General features: G+C 39.9%; 1 protein-coding gene across 1 annotated transcript; it reads left to right on the top strand.

The window, feature by feature from the left end:
* Positions 1-1,502: 1,502 nt before the first annotated feature.
* Positions 1,503-16,254, top strand: npc1 (Niemann-Pick disease, type C1). The gene is made up of 25 exons (XM_070918477.1): positions 1,503-1,580; positions 3,911-4,039; positions 4,198-4,304; positions 4,732-4,877; positions 5,105-5,272; positions 5,436-5,685; positions 5,830-5,912; positions 6,030-6,400; positions 6,610-6,836; positions 7,231-7,331; positions 7,872-7,974; positions 8,077-8,266; positions 8,401-8,583; positions 8,725-8,839; positions 9,016-9,143; positions 9,457-9,591; positions 9,789-9,878; positions 10,068-10,258; positions 10,488-10,603; positions 11,282-11,411; positions 11,608-11,793; positions 12,337-12,568; positions 13,011-13,124; positions 13,391-13,553; positions 13,675-16,254. Exons 1-25 carry the CDS (start codon positions 1,503-1,505, stop codon positions 13,755-13,757), a joined length of 3,819 nt encoding a protein of 1,272 aa, XP_070774578.1. The 3' UTR covers positions 13,758-16,254.
* Positions 16,255-17,563: the final 1,309 nt, after the last annotated feature.

The following is a 17,563-nucleotide window of genomic DNA, read 5'->3' on the forward strand; positions in this document are numbered from 1 at the left end:
ATACGTGAAATATGCACTTATTCCTGAATTGTGATTATTTCATTCAAAAGTGAACATGAATAAAACTTTTTTCTATGGAAAACCTTTTTTTTTTTTCCCCCACAGCTTTAACAAGTTAAGGGCGAGATACAGAAAGAAGGACTGAGAGCCCGAGGATTCACTCATCTTTTTTATCTTGATGCCTGCATCACATCCAGTAACAGCTTAATGAAATGCCTTTAGCAGATATTGAGCTGAGCGAGAGCAGCATCCTCCCTGACGCTCTGCTGTTTCACTAGAAATGATTCAAATAAAAAAAATGAAAAAGTTCGATAGCTACAGTATGTCAGTGTGAGCACCAGCCTTTGACCACCATGATGTGACCTGAAACCACCGCTGACGAGATAAAAAGGGGCTTGATTGAGAGGACGAAATCTCTTTGTATACATTATATGTAACGTACACAAAATTAGATAATGGCTTAGAGCTCTAGTTGTTGTATGCTCCTAAATCTGCCCTTACATTTCTGATTATACTGTTTGACTTCTATGTGAGAACACATATATTAATATTATATTAATCCCTAATAATAATTTATATTTAATGTCCCTGTTCTAGGAGGAAATTGAGCAATTCATTGAAATAAACAAGGGGTTTCTTAATCACCAGGGCAAGATATGGTGCTGTCTGCTGTGTTCAGGACATAAGAAATTAGAGAAGAAATTAAAATTTTGACCTGAGGGGAAAATTGTTATATTAATCACTGCAATTGTGATGAGCGGCAAGCTCAAAGAACTGCCAACACGGCAGATTCTGACCAATTTAAAACTTTAGAGTGGTTAAATTAAAGATGGTTAAATTAGGTGTATATTAAAGGTGTAATTAAATAAGCAACGGTCAAAATTAGGGGAAAAAAACATCCATAGTTGATGAAATGAAAGTTTAACACAAAGAATTGTCCATTTAACACTCAGCTAATCTGCTTCATCAGGACTGTTTTGGTGTGCTTTGATCAGATTGATTGACAGTTTTCCCAAACTTTATTTAGAGAAACAAATCATTAACAATAACAGAAACCAGGAGGACATGTTCACATGAAAACATCAAAAAAGGAGCTCAGGTTAATTGTTAACAGCCTGTTTGAAGGGGAAATTGTGTCAATTTAATGTTTGATTTAATTAATGAGTAATAAAGATAAGGGTTTTGAATTGTCATATTTAGATTAGTGGATATGGTATTTTTTTTAATCATTTTTGAATTAATCAAATAAATGTCTTTCACATTAAGAGGGTGGTCGATAAAATGGGTTTTCAGGGCCTATGAATTACAGAGAGTAGACTCATGTAGTTACATGGCGTTTAGATGTAGTGCGCCTTCAGCACCGTGTGGTGGCAGCACTGAGTCAAAAGTTTGTCTCCGCCCCAAACAAATAATCCGTGGAAGAAGAAGCCACCAAACCATCAACAAGATATGCGAAACTTTATGTGGACTGTCACTTCGATTTGATCTCTTCAGTAAGAGGGATGGGAGTCTTACCAGGGAGATGCATTTTATGTATACTTTTCTACATTATACTCCTGTCAGAGGGACGTTTTCGATGGGTAAGTCGAAACTTAACGTTCGTGTTCCCGTGACTAAAACATGACTCAGCTCGGTCTGCAGTTGTCCGTGTGATGTTTATTTGAGGCGGCTAGCGAAACTAAGATTCAGGTCAGTTTAGCTATTTGGGGTTTCGACTCTTTTCATCTCGGGTTAAAATAGCGTCAGCCAGTAATTGGCTTAATTGCGGCTCAAACATAGTAGCTAGCGTTAATGCTAGCGTTGGAAACTGCACCAGCCTGGTAACGTTAGCAAACACCGAAAATGGATGATATAAGACGTTAGCTTTGACATTCCTTAGAGACGGTTAGTGTTGATACAGGTTGCATCCTGGCGCTGTCGAAAGAAGTTTCCTTCTGTCATGTCCTGACAGAAAGGAAACACCGCACAGGTTATTAAAATAAAGCTTGGATAAATCTGTTCCAGTTAATGTTGTGATTATCCCAAGCATGAAATGTTAACCCAGTTTAAATGGCTCACGAAACTGGAATCAAAAACTGAAACTGCAACGTTAGCAAGTTATTTAGCAGGCAGACGTTAGATGGCTTGGAAGCTAGAAAGCTAACTGTTAGCTAAATTAAGTTGACTATCACTGTTTGAAGATGAAATGTCTTTTTTTTATGTGTGAAGTTCTCTTTTTATTTGGATTTACTCAGTGCACATATAATGTAGTAATGTGATGTGTAATGTGAGGCTTGAGTGTTAAACAACTGTATTAAAGGATAAGAATAAAAATGGAAACAGTAATAATAAATAATAGTAATAATAAATGATACATTAACAAGTGCATAGAAAAGATTCAGATTAAAGTAATGATGGACATGACATAAAGATGTAATATACAAGATCCACCTTATTCCATAATTTATGGAATGGAATATAATGTTATTCTTTCAGTCAATTAAGGGTATTTTTTGGTGAAGATGTCATTTCAAAACAAACACATGTGTCCCTTATCCATCCATTTGATTTGATTTAATCAGATGCAGATGATCACTCACTCACTTGCTTGTCATCAGTAGTCTCTCGGCTCATTTAGCTGCATTGTTTACAGTCCTACTCATGAGGTAATCAGGCCAATCCACTGCAATGCTTAGAATTACTTAGAAACTATGCTAAAACATGGGATCTGAAACTGATTAATCATTACTGTTTCAAGATAAGATATCAGCATCCTGGTTAAAACAACAAGGATGTATGATGAGTAAAGATATTGATTATTTGGAGACTGCTGGGGATAAGCAGAAAGGATTTAACAGAAACTTGTGTGTGTCATTTTCTTTTGTGGGGTTGGGGGGGTCATACATCAGGTTTCTGTTATGTTTATGAACCACTTTAAACAAACCTTGCAGGGTTCTGGTTGTCAGTAAATATAAACAAGTCTTTTACTAGTTTTGAGTCTTGCAAGTGGACTTTGGACAAATAGTTGGTACTGGCCGAGTCTGCAGCTGCATTCACTCCAACTGAGGAAATAATGACATTTGAAGGCTGCTCTTGAACTCAATCCCACAAGACACAAGTAGGACAGAGTGTAACACTGGGCTTACTCATAAAACAGTTTGTAGAGTAAGTGAATTAACTTCCCTAAGTCACCCCCTCCCAACAAAGAACATGTGAGAGCTGATGCTGAATAGACATATAACAGAAAACTTTGATTGCAGAAGACTTAAATAGTATTAAAAATGGATTAAGCCGTTTTAAACAATGGTAATTGTATGGTATTGTATTTTCTTCAACATATCAGATTTAAAATAATTTTTTTCAGGTGCTCAAATTGAACTTGGTAATAACTGCAGTGTTGTTGTGTTACCATAGAAATCTGACCACAGTTCTCCTTTTCTGGTCTTCTTTTTTGACGCTGAATGTCAGATTAGTTAAGGTAACATTGCACGATGTGACTGAAACTGACCCTCTATCTGCATTACAAGGCTTCAAATGCCAGACTGGAAAGAAATGTTTTTGCAGAAGTGAAATCTTTATTTTCAGACATAGCACGAGATACTAGAAACACAGGATATGAAACATGCCCAGAGGTTAAACTTAGCAAATACAAAACCTCAAGGTAAAAAAGGTACAGCTTTAACCTCAGATCAGATCGTTTTTAGCAGTCAACACTAAGTCACATGGTCTGCTTTAACCTTTGGAGGATCTTGGTGTGTTTGGGCTAGCTATGATTTGTTGGCAAGACCTTGTTTTTGTCCTCACTAGATAAAAAATAGAAGTAGGCTTCTGTCAGTAAAAGGCTACCTAAGATTTAACAGGCCAAAATATTTTATAATGCTCTATCACACTGCACAAGTGATCACTGTGTTTTTTTTTGTCTTTCTGTCAGGTTGAGGCCCAGCAATGTGTGTGGTATGGTGAGTGTGGGGAGTCCGAAAAGGTGCCTGGAAAAAAGTACAACTGCAACTACACTGGTCCTCCCTTCCCGCTACCCTCCGAGGGTTACGACCTTCTCACGGTACATACAGTGTCTTGACGATTTTGTCCTGTTATTGCTGACATTTGATTCTCAAACCAATCTTTTATAACATACTTCTGCTTTCCAGCTATGCTTTATTTGGCACTGTAGAAAAATTCTGACAAAGTGGCGTCATCCGTTTTTATGTTTACATGCAGGAGCTTTGTCCCGGGTATGACTATGACAACCGAAGCCTCTGCTGTAATGTCGACCAGTTGCGCACTCTCAAAGGGAGTCTCCAGCTGCCCCTTCAGTTCCTGTCTCGGTATGCACTGCGGTTATAACATTAACTAATGAAGCACATGACATGCTTGGAAGGGCATTATCTTTCCCCTTCTAAATTTCTAAACACAAAGAGAAAGCTATCTGCCCTTTTTGAATCTGTCAGTATTTGTGCTGCTCAAATGTTATATGTTGTTCTAACATGCAAGACGTAGCGTTTCATGTTCCAAATAATGGGTTAGAGACAGACTGGCTCACAGGCCAAATTACTATGATTTGACTAGGTTGACATGTTTTCTTATCTTTGTAGATTTTATTTACTTCACTACATTTGTTACTGCCTTGTTTTTTTCCTTGAAACTGTTATACACTCTTAAACTTTAACTTGTTTTATTACTCTGTAAGCTATGCAATGATCCTTTTCTTTCTTCTTAAACTCTGCTTCTCACACTCACTACGTCTGTGTGCAGGTGTCCTGCCTGTTTCTTCAATCTGATGAACCTCTTCTGTGAGCTGACATGTAGCCCCCACCAGAGTCAGTTCATGAATGCCACCAAGTTCAACGAGTCCAGTGTAATTGAAGTGCAGTATTATATTGGACAGACATTTTCTAATGGTGAGTTCACAGTCAGATGTCAATTTAGATATGAAAAACAACTTCACCCTCATTAGTTTCGTGATGTGTCACATCTATTGAGTAAATTTCATCGGTTCCCTGCTTAAACATGAAGTCTTGCTCTCGGTTGTGTAATTTTGTGGGTGACTAATGATCATAACTGTTACATTTTTGGTCAAATAAACTAGGGGATGGGCAATTTAACTGAAATGAATTTTTTTTTTCAGCCATGTACAATGCGTGTAGGGACGTCCAGGCACCATCCAGCAACGTGAAGGCCTTATCGCTGCTGTGTGGGAAGGATGCAAAGGACTGCAATGCTACTAACTGGATCCAGTATATGTTCGATATTAACAATGGACAGACTCCCTTTCCTATCATCCCAATATTCTCAGGTAAATAATTCTGTAGTTTTGTATATTAGGTCATGATCCTGCTGCAGAAAAATATCCCTACTACTTCTTTTATGTAGGTTTAATAGATGTTTACCTTTGCTACATCTGTTGTGCTTTGTATGATTAATTCACCATGCTGTGTTATGCCATTTCTTTGCTCTAGATGTCCCGGTGTCTGGTTACACTCCCATGAACAACAAGACATATGCCTGTACAGAGGGCCTCGAGGACGGTTCAGGTCCCTGCTCATGTCAGGACTGCACAAAGGCCTGTGGCCCCAAACCTGTACCTCCCCCTCTCCCCCCTCCCTGGACAATCCTTGGTCTCGATGCCATGACTGTCATCATGTGGATCTCTTACATGGCTTTCCTGCTTGTCTTTGTTGGAGCTGTACTAGGAGCTTGGTGTTACAGGTGAAGGACTGATTCTCTTATGATTCATGTGTTATACCTGCAAACCCTTACCCACTGTGAAAGAGATTTGTGGATGTTTGATGTTCTGATGCTTTCTTTAGAAGTTAATATCAAACTGGCTTGTGTGGTTCTCTGTGCTTACAGGAAAAGGACTATCATGTCAGAGTATGGCCCCATATTGGACAGCAATAACCCACTGTCTCTCAACAGTGATAATCCTGACCAAGGTATTGTAATGCATGACAACGAGTCAAATTCATGATTGTAATTGCATTGGCCATTAGGTGTAATTCAAGTAGTATCATTGCTGCATGGTGTAAACTAACTCCCGTTTCTCCTCTTAGTAAATGCATCATGCTGTGAAACAATGGGGGAACGCTTTGAGAATGCGCTGCGGATCCTCTTTAGCTCCTGGGGCTCCTTCTGTGTGCGGCATCCCTCTGTGGTCATACTGGGAAGCCTGATACTGGTGGTCGCCTCTTCTGGGGGCCTGGTCTATATGCGCATCACCACAGACCCCGTCGAGCTGTGGTCGTCTCCCACTAACCAGGCTCGTCAAGAGAAGGACTACTTCGACAGCCACTTCGGACCCTTCTTTCGAACTGCGCAGCTCATTATAACATCTCCACTCAATGACACTTTCATCTACTCTCCATACTTTGGAGGATCAGATGTGCCATTTGGAGCCATCCTGGACAAAGACATCCTGCACCAGGTGGGTTAGTAAGAGAGGTGAATCCAGAAGATGTATCATTAGCAGTATTTTGTCATGAGAGCCACTGTGTGTTTTGTATGAAGAGGTATTGTGTCTGTTACCAGATTTGATAGAAGCTTTGCATGTGAAGAGCAGCTGCATCTCTGAAAGTGTGGTTCATTGGTTCTCCTTTCTTTTTCTGCTTTCATTTTTTAACCTTAACCAACCAGGTACTGGATCTGCAACTTGACATCGAAGCCCTTGTAGCCACATACGAGGGCCAAAACGTCACGCTGAAGGACATCTGCTTAGCTCCACTGTCCCCGTACAATACCAACTGTACCATCTTGAGCGTCCTCAACTACTTCCAGAACAGCCACGCTGTGCTGGACCACAGCATAGGAGACGACTTCTTTGTCTATGCTGATTATCACAGCCACTTCCTCTACTGTGTCAGGTGATTTTCCAATAAGCCAAAACCGCTGGCACTCATTTTCCTCAATTTGGCCTTTCTTTGATTTAATTGGCACCAGAAATATATTGCAGGGCTAGGAAAAATAGTAAAAAGGTCAAAATCTCTAGAAAATACATCGGTGTTGAAATCTAACACCTGCAGCTCACGAGAATCTATTTCCTCTAGGTGCTGGTATCTGAATTTTCTAAGAACTGTGTCTTAAAAAAAGCACAATCACACTTCCTCATAGGTTGTCATGCAGCTGTTCTGTATCTGTTCTTCTTAACTGCACTACAATGAGGTCAGATAATGGCAAAATCTGTACTGATGAATGGGTTAATCTAATAATGACTGTGACTTTTCAGGCTATTAACTCTGTCTGCCTTTTCTACCACAGTGCACCAGCATCCCTCAATGACACCACTCTCCTCCATGACCCCTGTTTAGGCACCTATGGTGGCCCCGTCTTCCCTTGGCTGGCCCTTGGTGGTTATGATGGTGAGCTGGATTAACACTTTTAGAGGACAGAGAAGTAGAAAACAGTGGTAGTTTTTACATTTACAGCAGTTACATAATCTGTTTTCAACCTCTGTCAATTCTTTAATTGCATTAAGAAAAACAAATTGCTCTTTTGGTCACTGAACTTCTTGCACATTAACCTGCCACTGTAATATATATAGAAATTACTCCAAAGTAACACCTGACATTGTGCTCATTTTCTGGCGTTGCCTTAGCAGTCGGGTTACTAGTGTTTGAAATGATAATATGAATAAAATCAAGAAGAACAGAAATATCCACTTCTTCCTCTGATTATCATAAGAGCTGCCATAGCAACTAACCACAGCCATTAAGCCATTAAGAGGCGACTTTTAAGTGGAATTTGATCTGTGCTGATGTTGTCTCTCCACCAAGGGGAATGCTTAGCTGTAGCTGCCAGTTCGATAATATTTATTAATGTGGTTGATAACAGGATTGTTTAAGTGATGATTGCCTCACTTTTACAATTATGATGTATCTTTTTTTCCCCCAATGTTACAGAAACCAACTACAATAATGCCACCGCTCTAGTGATCACCTTTCCACTCAACAACTACCTGAACGACTCAGTCAGGCTGGGCAAAGCTCTGGCATGGGAGAAAGAGTGAGTCAACAATCTGTTTCTAAAATCCATCAGAGAGATCTCTTTTAATGGTTAATGATGTCTTTGCGCGTACTTATGGACATTTGCTTTTTTGGATTTCAGATTCATCAGGTTCATGAAGAAGTTCAAAAACTCCAACCTGACCATAGCCTTTAATACAGAGAGGAGTATAGAAGATGAATTAGACAGGGAGAGCAACAGTGACATCAGCACCATAGTAATCAGCTACGCTATCATGTTCATCTACATCTCCCTGGCCCTGGGTCACATCCACAGCTTCAAGAGAATCATGGTAAGAGCCTAAGCACTAATTCCCTCATGCATTTTGTTTCAACAAAACTAGTACAACATGCTTGACAACTTCCTGCCACTCAAGAGTAAAAGGGAAGAACATGACTGATCCTCCCATCTTTTTTGCCCCTACAGGTGGACTCTAAGATTTCTCTGGGTATAGCGGGTATCCTGATTGTGCTCAGCTCTGTGGCCTCCTCACTGGGGATCTTCAGCTATTTTGGTATCCCCCTCACCCTAATTGTGATCGAGGTCATTCCTTTCCTGGTGCTGGCTGTTGGAGTAGACAACATCTTTATTGTAGTACAGACATATCAGGTAACCTACTGTCAACTGTGCTTGTCTTCTTGTATGCAGGTCTTTTAAAAAGAGATCTTAATTTCAATGAGAATATCCTTCTTTTGCGTGCTGCCAATGAAAAATGTTAAACCTGTGATTTCCATCTGTATTTCTCAACAGAGGGATGAGCGGATGCCCCAGGAGGAACTTCATCAACAGATTGGTCGTATTCTTGGAGACGTAGCCCCGAGCATGTTCCTCTCCTCCTTCTCAGAGACGGTGGCCTTCTTCCTGGGTAAAATCACCTTTTTAGTACACCCTACATATACACAGATGATGTTAATGACACCATGTGTATTCTAAATGATAATGTTCCACCTTAAATTAAGAAAATCATTTTTGTGGACAAAATGTGCCGTAGTTTCCTGGTGAGTCACATGCTGATAAAGTTGCTGACTTTGTCTTCTGCAGGGGCCCTGTCCAACATGCCTGCAGTGAGGACTTTCTCCATGTTTGCTGGCTTGGCTGTTTTTATTGATTTCCTGTTGCAGATCAGTTGCTTTGTCAGCTTGCTCGGCTTGGACGCCAGAAGACAGGAGGTGAGACTGAGGGAAATAGTGGTGACATAAATGATGATACTGGATTGGTTACAGATGGCTGACTGTGAGGTTTTCGTGAAAGGGATTTCCTACAGATTTAACATCCTCAATTTAATGTAATGCAGATATGTGACTTAAGTTTTCATCCTACAAATCACTGCACAAGCTAATTTAACTGATTAGTCCTCCTCTCTGGTTTGCAAAGCATTGTAATTAGCCAGTGCCGTGATTGTTTGCAGTGAAAACTTAATTGATTCAACCTTCAAATTAGTGAGAGACTTTCAAATGCCGGGTTGTCTGTTGTGTTTAACAGGGGAATCGACTCGATATCCTTTGCTGTGTGAAGCTGCCAGAAGGCCAGGAAACCAAGACGGACAGCTTCCTCTTCCGTTTTTTCAAGAAAGTCTATGCCCCATTCATCCTCAAGGAGTGGGTGCGACCAATCATAGTAAGTACCTCAGTGACACTCTGCCAGTCATGCACGTCTGTCTCTAGAGTTTCCACTTGGACAACTCCCCCCACCATGTATTATTCTAACGTGTTGATGGATTTAGTTGGACTCGTATTTTTCATTGAGTAGAATATAGTGGTTGTTGACTACATTATGTTTTTCTTATGGATGTTTTTTTTCGTCTCTTTGTTTAGGTGGCAGTGTTTGTGGGAATGCTCTCCTTCAGTATTGCTGTGGTGAATAAAGTAGAGATTGGACTGGACCAGAAACTCTCCATGCCTGATGTAAGTCTTTGCATTTTCTATCACAACTGTGTGATCATGGATTGCGAGTGGACATTGCTTGAATCTTGAAACAGACAACATAAACATTACATTTTTGCAACAGTCTTCCCCATACATCATGCATAATAGCCTTGGCTTGCATCCCTGTACACGTGGAGGTCTATTCTGACGATCTGTCTCTCCATCTAGGACTCATACGTGCTAGACTACTTTAAGAACATGAGCGAGTATCTCCACACTGGAGCTCCAGTGTACTTTGTGGTGGAGGATGGTCTTAACTACACTAGTCCAGAGGGCCAGAATTTTGTGTGTGGAGGAGTGGGCTGCAACAACAACTCTCTGGTCCAGCAGGTCTACGCCGCCTCACTCATCAGCAACTAGTAAGTCTGAGCTGTGAACAAACAAGATCACTGATGGTTTAATTGCACAAAACATGGACCTGTTTGATTTAATTTTAATTACGTTTACATACATTTGAATGTACATGGCAGCCAGGCAACGCAACCTGAAAACTTGGGAGCTCACATTAGGCGAAGGTCACGAAAGGATTAAAGTAAAATTTATGATGATTATATGATCGATTCAATTTCACTTTTCCTTTACTCCCAGCACAACCATCGCCTTTACACCGTCCTCTTGGCTTGATGACTACTTTGACTGGGTGAAGCCCCAGTCCACCTGCTGTCGGTACTACAACACCACTGGGGCCTTCTGCAATGCCTCAGGTAAATTTTTTATCCAATGTCAACATGCCTTGAACCCTTGCCTCCCTTGTGTCACAAGCTGCCGCGGTCAACATTTCTGTCAGTTTTTTATACATAAAACGCAGTGAAACAAGTCACATTTAAGGGCATAATCCATAAAAATAGAACAGCAGAAGCTAATTGTTCTAAAATTCAGGTATTGCAATATTAAAACTGTAAGAGTGACTTGTGCAAACTAATTCAAGTTTTCATCTTAACAGGATCATAGTATTTGTGGCATTAATCAGCGCTAATTCGTTTATTGGTGTAATTATTAATGCAACAATTTGAGGTATTCCATTATTAATCGATTCCTAGTCAATAAAATGACTCGTGTGTTGTTAAAAGTCACCTGATTATCAGCAAGAGGCAGTTTATTTGAGGAAGTGGGAAGCAAATATAAGAGAAAGGAGGAAACAAAAAAAACAGAAAATCCTCGCCCACATGATGAATTGTGTCGGACAATTCAGTGAAATAAAAACTTTTAAGAAATAAAAAGGTTTTGGGTTTTTTTTTTGTTGCCACAACCTTATAGTGCAACTTTGAGGTCATTTGTTTATTCATTTGTTTTCAGTTCATGGCTTTGTTTCAGAGCAAATCTGTATATTTCTCCAGTCCTGTTGGTTAAATGGATGAATATATTCCCGTGTTGTTTTCCAGTGGTAAATCCCTCGTGTGTACACTGTCGGCCCATGACACCCAGCGGAAAGCAGAGGCCAGTAGGAGACGACTTCATGCGGTTTCTACCCATGTTTCTGTCAGACAATCCCAACGTCAAGTGTGGAAAAGGGTAACTTAATAGCTCTGCTGAAATGTTCTTTTTTTTCATGTGGTTTCAATAAAAACCACATGACATGCCATTGGATACTTTCACTTTAACTTCTGTTTGTGTTTTAAGAATACCTCATCACAGTATACCAGTTTCATTGTGGTTGGTAATTCTCCCCTCTTTTTTTCTCTCTCACAATGCGTTGACGCTCCTCCAGCGGTCATGCAGCCTACGCCACAGCAGTAGACCTGTATCCCGGCGACACGGGGGTCGGAGCCACTTACTTCATGACTTACCACACCATCCTGAAAGAAACCCCAGACTTCATAAACGCTTTAAAAATGGCCCGAATCCTGGCTGACAATATCACTCAGTCCATAGGCCACAAAGTTTTTGCTTACAGGTAAGTGCTGTTGTGTTGCATGTAGTGCTCTCACCTTTGCTTAATATGCTGCATAAATTATATTGTAGTCATTGTGACAGTAATTAGGTGTTTTCAGTTTCACCTGCTGCTTTGGGGTTTTCTATGGTGAAATACTTGTAACTGAAGTTTTGCTTGTTTTGAACTCAAAGGTCAAGGGTGTTGGGAGGAAAGTAGGTCAAAGATAAGCACACAGCAAAGAAACATTATAAATGGCGATGCAGCTCATGTTTGACCTTAAGTACTGAAATAATCTTCCTGTCCCCTGTTTCCTATTTAACAAATAGGGTCACTAACACAAATATTCCAAGAAAAAGTGATTTGAGGATACAAAATTAGATTTGCTGTGTCTATTTAATGTCAAGTTGTAATGCGTGACAGGATAAGGCAACAGATAGTTGGCTTTGATTGAAAGAACATTAATATCTACAAATAAAGATAGAAAATCACGGCGCAGAGTATAGACTAGACACATGTCGATTTTCTGAAGTGGTGTTCACTAAAAAATATTTTCCTCCTTTACAGCGTCTTCTATGTGTTTTACGAGCAGTACCTCACCATTGCCTATGACACAGCTCTGAACTTGGGCGTGTCACTGGCATCCATATTTGTGGTGACGACGGTGTTGTTGGGCTTAGAGCTGTGGTCAGCTGTGCTCGTCAGCATTACCATCGCGATGATCCTGGTCAACATGTTCGGCGTCATGTGGCTGTGGAGCATCAGCCTCAACGCAGTGTCCCTTGTGAACCTGGTCATGGTGAGGAGCGACATCAAACCCACTTAACATTTACACACATGTGATAGACAATATAAGCATGGAAGGAGACTTTAGACCCTTATGTCTATCAGGTATGACAACATTTTACTTCCCATTTTAATTGCTGTGGTCTGGGAACATGGCAGCATCACTAGAACGTGGTGGGCATCACAGATTGTGACTTCTTTAGAATCCGTCTGGTCGTCAGACCACTCGTGTTGCTCACCCTAAGGGACTAACAATGTCTCCATTTATGTGGTAGAATAACATGTTGTCATACCTATCAGGAAATGTTCTTTCTTCAACTCTTAACAACTTGCCCTTCATCAGATTCACTGATAAAATATTTACTTTGAGGCAACCAAAGCAAACTTTAATAGTTGGCTTTTATTCAAGCATTTCCATGTTTTGGTGCTGAGTTGTTTCCTGTCCTCTGTTGCAGAGCTGTGGTATCTCGGTGGAGTTCTGCAGTCATATTGTGCGAGCCTTTTCCATCAGTGTGAAGACGAACAGAGTGGAGCGGGCTGAGGAGGCCCTGGCTCACATGGGCAGCTCGGTAGGTCTCACTTTACCTCTTACCAAATTCACAAGACAAAGCTTTTTCAATATAAGTAAATAAGGAGCTTTTTGGGTTGAATTTTGGATATCAGTGAAAACAAGCTGGTAGGGCAGGGTAAAGCGATGTTTTCTGAGGAAAAACCTCAATTACCTATCTGCCGTAGCTGGTAAAGGTCAAGTTTAAACATTTTGACATAAAATCAGTTGTCAAATTATTTTGGTCATCATCACATGACATTTAATGACACTGGTTCATTTCTGCAGGTATTCAGTGGGATCACTTTAACAAAGTTCGGAGGTATCCTAATCCTGGCGCTTTCCAAGTCGCAGATCTTCCAGGTCTTCTACTTCAGGATGTACTTGGCCATAGTGTTGCTTGGAGCAACACACGGGCTCATCTTCCTCCCTGTACTGCTCAGTTATGTCGGTCAGTAAAGTCACACATGTAAAGGAAAAGACATTAAGACAACCAGATTTAAGGACATATTTAATGCTGTTTTACTATCAATAAATTATTATTATTAATATATTCTGACTTTCTTTCACAGGTCCTTCAGTGAACAAAGCAAAGGTGTCTGCTGTTAACAAGCGCTACGTTGGTACAGAAAGGGAGCGCTGCCTCAACTACTAGTAGGCCAATGATTCATTGGGACAATGAACAATGAACTAACTATTTGTCTGGGAGGGACTGTGTGGGAGTGAGCGCAAGCCGTTTCTGTGATTACTGACACACTCATCGTTGCCACTACTATGCACGGATTTAACTCAGGAATATACTTTGGAATAGGAGTGCCAGAGGCCTTGTTCAACTGCATATTGAGTTTCCTCAGAAGACTTTGGACCCCCACCATTCCTCCTCCTCCTCCGCCTCACACTACAGGAAGAGCCTGACTTCAGTATTTAAAGCATGAGGGACACACTGAACCGAAAACGCCTCTTTGACAGTGTGGAAGTAGGAGAGACGCCACCCCCAACACAAGTTGATAGACAAACTATCAGTCAGTTTCATATGTTATGAGCTATTTTGATTTGGGAAAACTCAAAAGGGTAAAACTTTTTTTTTTTTTTTTAAATATATACCAGAAAAGAAAAACTTGTAAAAGGACATTTTTTTGCAAACGTTTACTTACGTGGGACATTTTTTTAGAACAATTTGATATTATGAATCATTTAACAATCATTTTGACTGGCACACCACACACACTGGAGCAAACAGTTAATGAGCTAACATTAATGATATCATAGGCCCTCATAATACCTGGCAATAACATGTATCATATCCGGGGGCTGTGTCTACATACTGTAATATATAGCAGGCCAGCTAGTGGAAGCATTTTCCCAGAGCAATAATGTGTTTCCTGTGCAGCTTGTAAGTATTTGGACTGTAATGTTTTGACTCCAGCACACTGGATTTGAAATGAACTTTGAGGTTAAAGTGCAGACTTTAAGAGCAGTGAGCAGTGTAAGAGTTGTAGCCCCTTTTACCTTTGAGAGTATGCAGGGAAAAAAAAGGCTACGAAGCTGAAACCTCATTGTCATTGTTTCATGTGAAAGTCAGAGAACTAGAATACAGAGCCAAAACGCAACAGTCCAAGCACTTGTGCACTCTGCACCTCAGGTGTTGCATGTTGCTCTCCAAACTGCATCCCGCCTTGTCTTTTATTTCCACATTGGAAGCTAGTCACATGATCTGGAGCAACATTTTATATTTGAGCTAGTTTAATGTATCTTAAGTGTCCTTTAGAAGTGTTTGCATGACTAGATTGTTAGTCCATCATTTATAAATGGTCACAGCAGTCAAGGTACATGTTGATGCCAGGTGTAAAGGGTGCTATAATGCTAATAATGGTTTTTACATTGAAGTGTAAATGAGACACTGCAGTTACTGAACAAAACATTTGTTGCATCAAGCAAGGTGAAGGTGAAGGAGATGAAGAGACAAAGCTTTACATTTAACTGTAAATAGCTTACACAGGACTAATTTGGATGTATTCCTTGGTTATCTAGAGTATGTTGATACAGAATACTGTAGAATGAGTGGATAATGGTACAGTTTTTTTTCATTCCTACACATTTAAGTTATTTTTTATTTTAACTATTAACTTTTGTTAATATGCATTGCTTTCCTAAAACTTCCTTCCAGTGTCCTTGCAAGTACGTCCCCCAAAGGAATCACTTTGTTTTGAAGGAACAACTAGTATAACGTTACATCCCAGGATCACTTGCATTACCTGCACCTCAACATGTCTGAGACTGTAACTAGTCGAGATGATTGCTCATCAAAGCTCCCACTAGTTTCATTTGAACAGGGATTGTGACGTCGCTGGAAGAGGAAGCTAACATTTTACTCAAGATGTATAAAACTTACTGGGACCTTTTTAAAGGAACAGTACCATTCCTTTTTTTTTAGTTTTCTGGTGTTTTTTTTTTTCTTCCATGATGCAGTAATATTTGTTGGAACATAAGAAAGAATTGTGTCGATGAAGTTTAACCTGGATATGAAAAAAAAAAAAAAAATTGTGCTTGTTAACAGTGCTGTACATTGACATGGACAAGTCATCTGACATTGAAGAATGATTGTGGAAAAAGAGACTAAACCATTGGGATACTTAGTTTTTAACGGTTTTTAACACATTAAATAGCTCTCAGAAAAGTATGCAGTGGAGCCTGCTTCTCCTTGTTATTTCTCGAAGGTTATACATTAATCTTTTTATTTGCTAATGTACATTTGAATTAATATAATACTCTTGTTAGAATGAGGTACGGTTAAACATAAAAAGCCACAGTACAATGTCCTCTTAAATCACATGTCATTTTTTAGCTGGTGCCTTTAACAAAATCTACAGTAGTTTCATTCTTTTCAGGTTAATATAACTGCAGCAGATGCTTCTGTAGCATAAACCACACATAGTTGAGATTGTTCAGACTGACCACAGTGTGGCGCCTGAATCCATTCATGGAGCTCTGTCTGCATCATGCTCTCAGTAATGTAGTGGGAGTGACCTAATTTGTTATGTCTTGAAGGGAAGCAGTTCTTGCCATGCTTTTACATCGTCAGTGAATTCAGTTTCTGCAGAGTGCAAGTATTTAAAATACCATCGAGTCCACCAAGCATATTAAAGCATCTGAATGGAGCTGGTTGTTCAGCGTCTAAATCTGCAGCCTCGGGATATTTACGCCAAAACTTCAGTCTCTCACACCACATTCGAAAGTGCCAAACCCCGAGCTGTGTACTTCCTCCCAGCATGTGTTGTTGTGTCTGTCGGTCCGGCCCTGTTGTCACACAAACCTCCAGCTCATGACTTATTTATACGCGGCCCCTGTGAGAGCGGGGACTGTTCTTTGAATCTGGCTGAGAGATTAAAATATTAATTTCCTCTGCAGGTCTGCTGTGTGTCTGCAGGGGGGAACATGCAGGTTGTGAGAGTACTATTATGTAAGATGTGCACGGCTTGCCTCTCGCTAGACTCTGACCTGTCCTCATCACTTATTATGACAGACGCTCACATGATGCACAGCAAGGGTGTTCAGTAAGGTATGAAAAACATTTTAGGAACAAAAAAAAAAAACTGAATTGAAATTACAGTTACAGTCTCTGCTGACAAGTGTAACTGAATAAAATGAACCCCACATTTTTGGCTAAAAACCAATCAGGGTTGAACACATAAAATTAGTAGCTCTGCTTATATGAGTACTGTGAAGATCGTAAAGTCAAACCAAAGTGAAAGCAACAAATCCTGGTCGAGAAACGAAACTTAAGACATTAATATCAAAACTGAAAAACAAAGTAAATGTAATTGTAATTCACAAAAGAGATCCTGAAACAAAGGACCAGCAGTTTAGTGAAATTATAGTTTTGTTTCTATACAGTTCATTATTGATGCTCAGTTGAGCCTCAGAGTTGTGTATATATAGAGTACACGTGCTGCATGTGTAATCACCTGCATACAAAGTCACACAGGATAATTTATTATGAAAGAACTTCTCATTTCATTCTGATGGGCCGACCAACTGAATCTCCCTCCCTCTGAACGTCTGTTGTCATGACGGTGACCCTGGATTATCAATCCCTGGAATTAAATTTTTTTTTCTTAGATAACAGGACTAATCCAGAAAATAATCGGTCAATAATCAGGTACCTAACACAGCTCAGGAGCTCTAATTACAACAATGATTTTTTTTTAATTTAATGGTTATGTGTGGGATAAAAGAAAAAGGGTCTTGTATATCTAGAGTAGTTATGCAAGTGTCACTCCACCTCCACTATCTAACTATTACTACTGTTTAAATATAAGTACGGGGATCACAAAGTGATATAACATTTCTTTTCTCCAATTTCAAGAATTGCAGCTTGACTGATTAACAGAGTTGCAGTTTTTCCTGATGTTTGGACAGAAAAAAAGACAAAGAAATAATAAATTTCAACAACATACTCCT

This window comes from Enoplosus armatus, chromosome 14 (genome assembly GCF_043641665.1).
Source record: "Enoplosus armatus isolate fEnoArm2 chromosome 14, fEnoArm2.hap1, whole genome shotgun sequence".
Classification (NCBI taxonomy): Eukaryota; Metazoa; Chordata; class Actinopteri; order Centrarchiformes; family Enoplosidae; genus Enoplosus; species Enoplosus armatus.

Excerpts from the sequence above, each read along its gene's own strand:
- npc1 (XM_070918477.1), top strand. The coding sequence starts at position 1,503 with ATGGGAGTCTTACCAGGGAGATGCATTTTATGTATACTTTTCTACATT. Across the intron at positions 5,686-5,829 it reads CTAGGAGCTTGGTGTTACAG|GAAAAGGACTATCATGTCAG; the intron begins GTGAAGGACTGA and ends CTGTGCTTACAG. Across the intron at positions 7,332-7,871 it reads GGCCCTTGGTGGTTATGATG|AAACCAACTACAATAATGCC; the intron begins GTGAGCTGGATT and ends CCAATGTTACAG.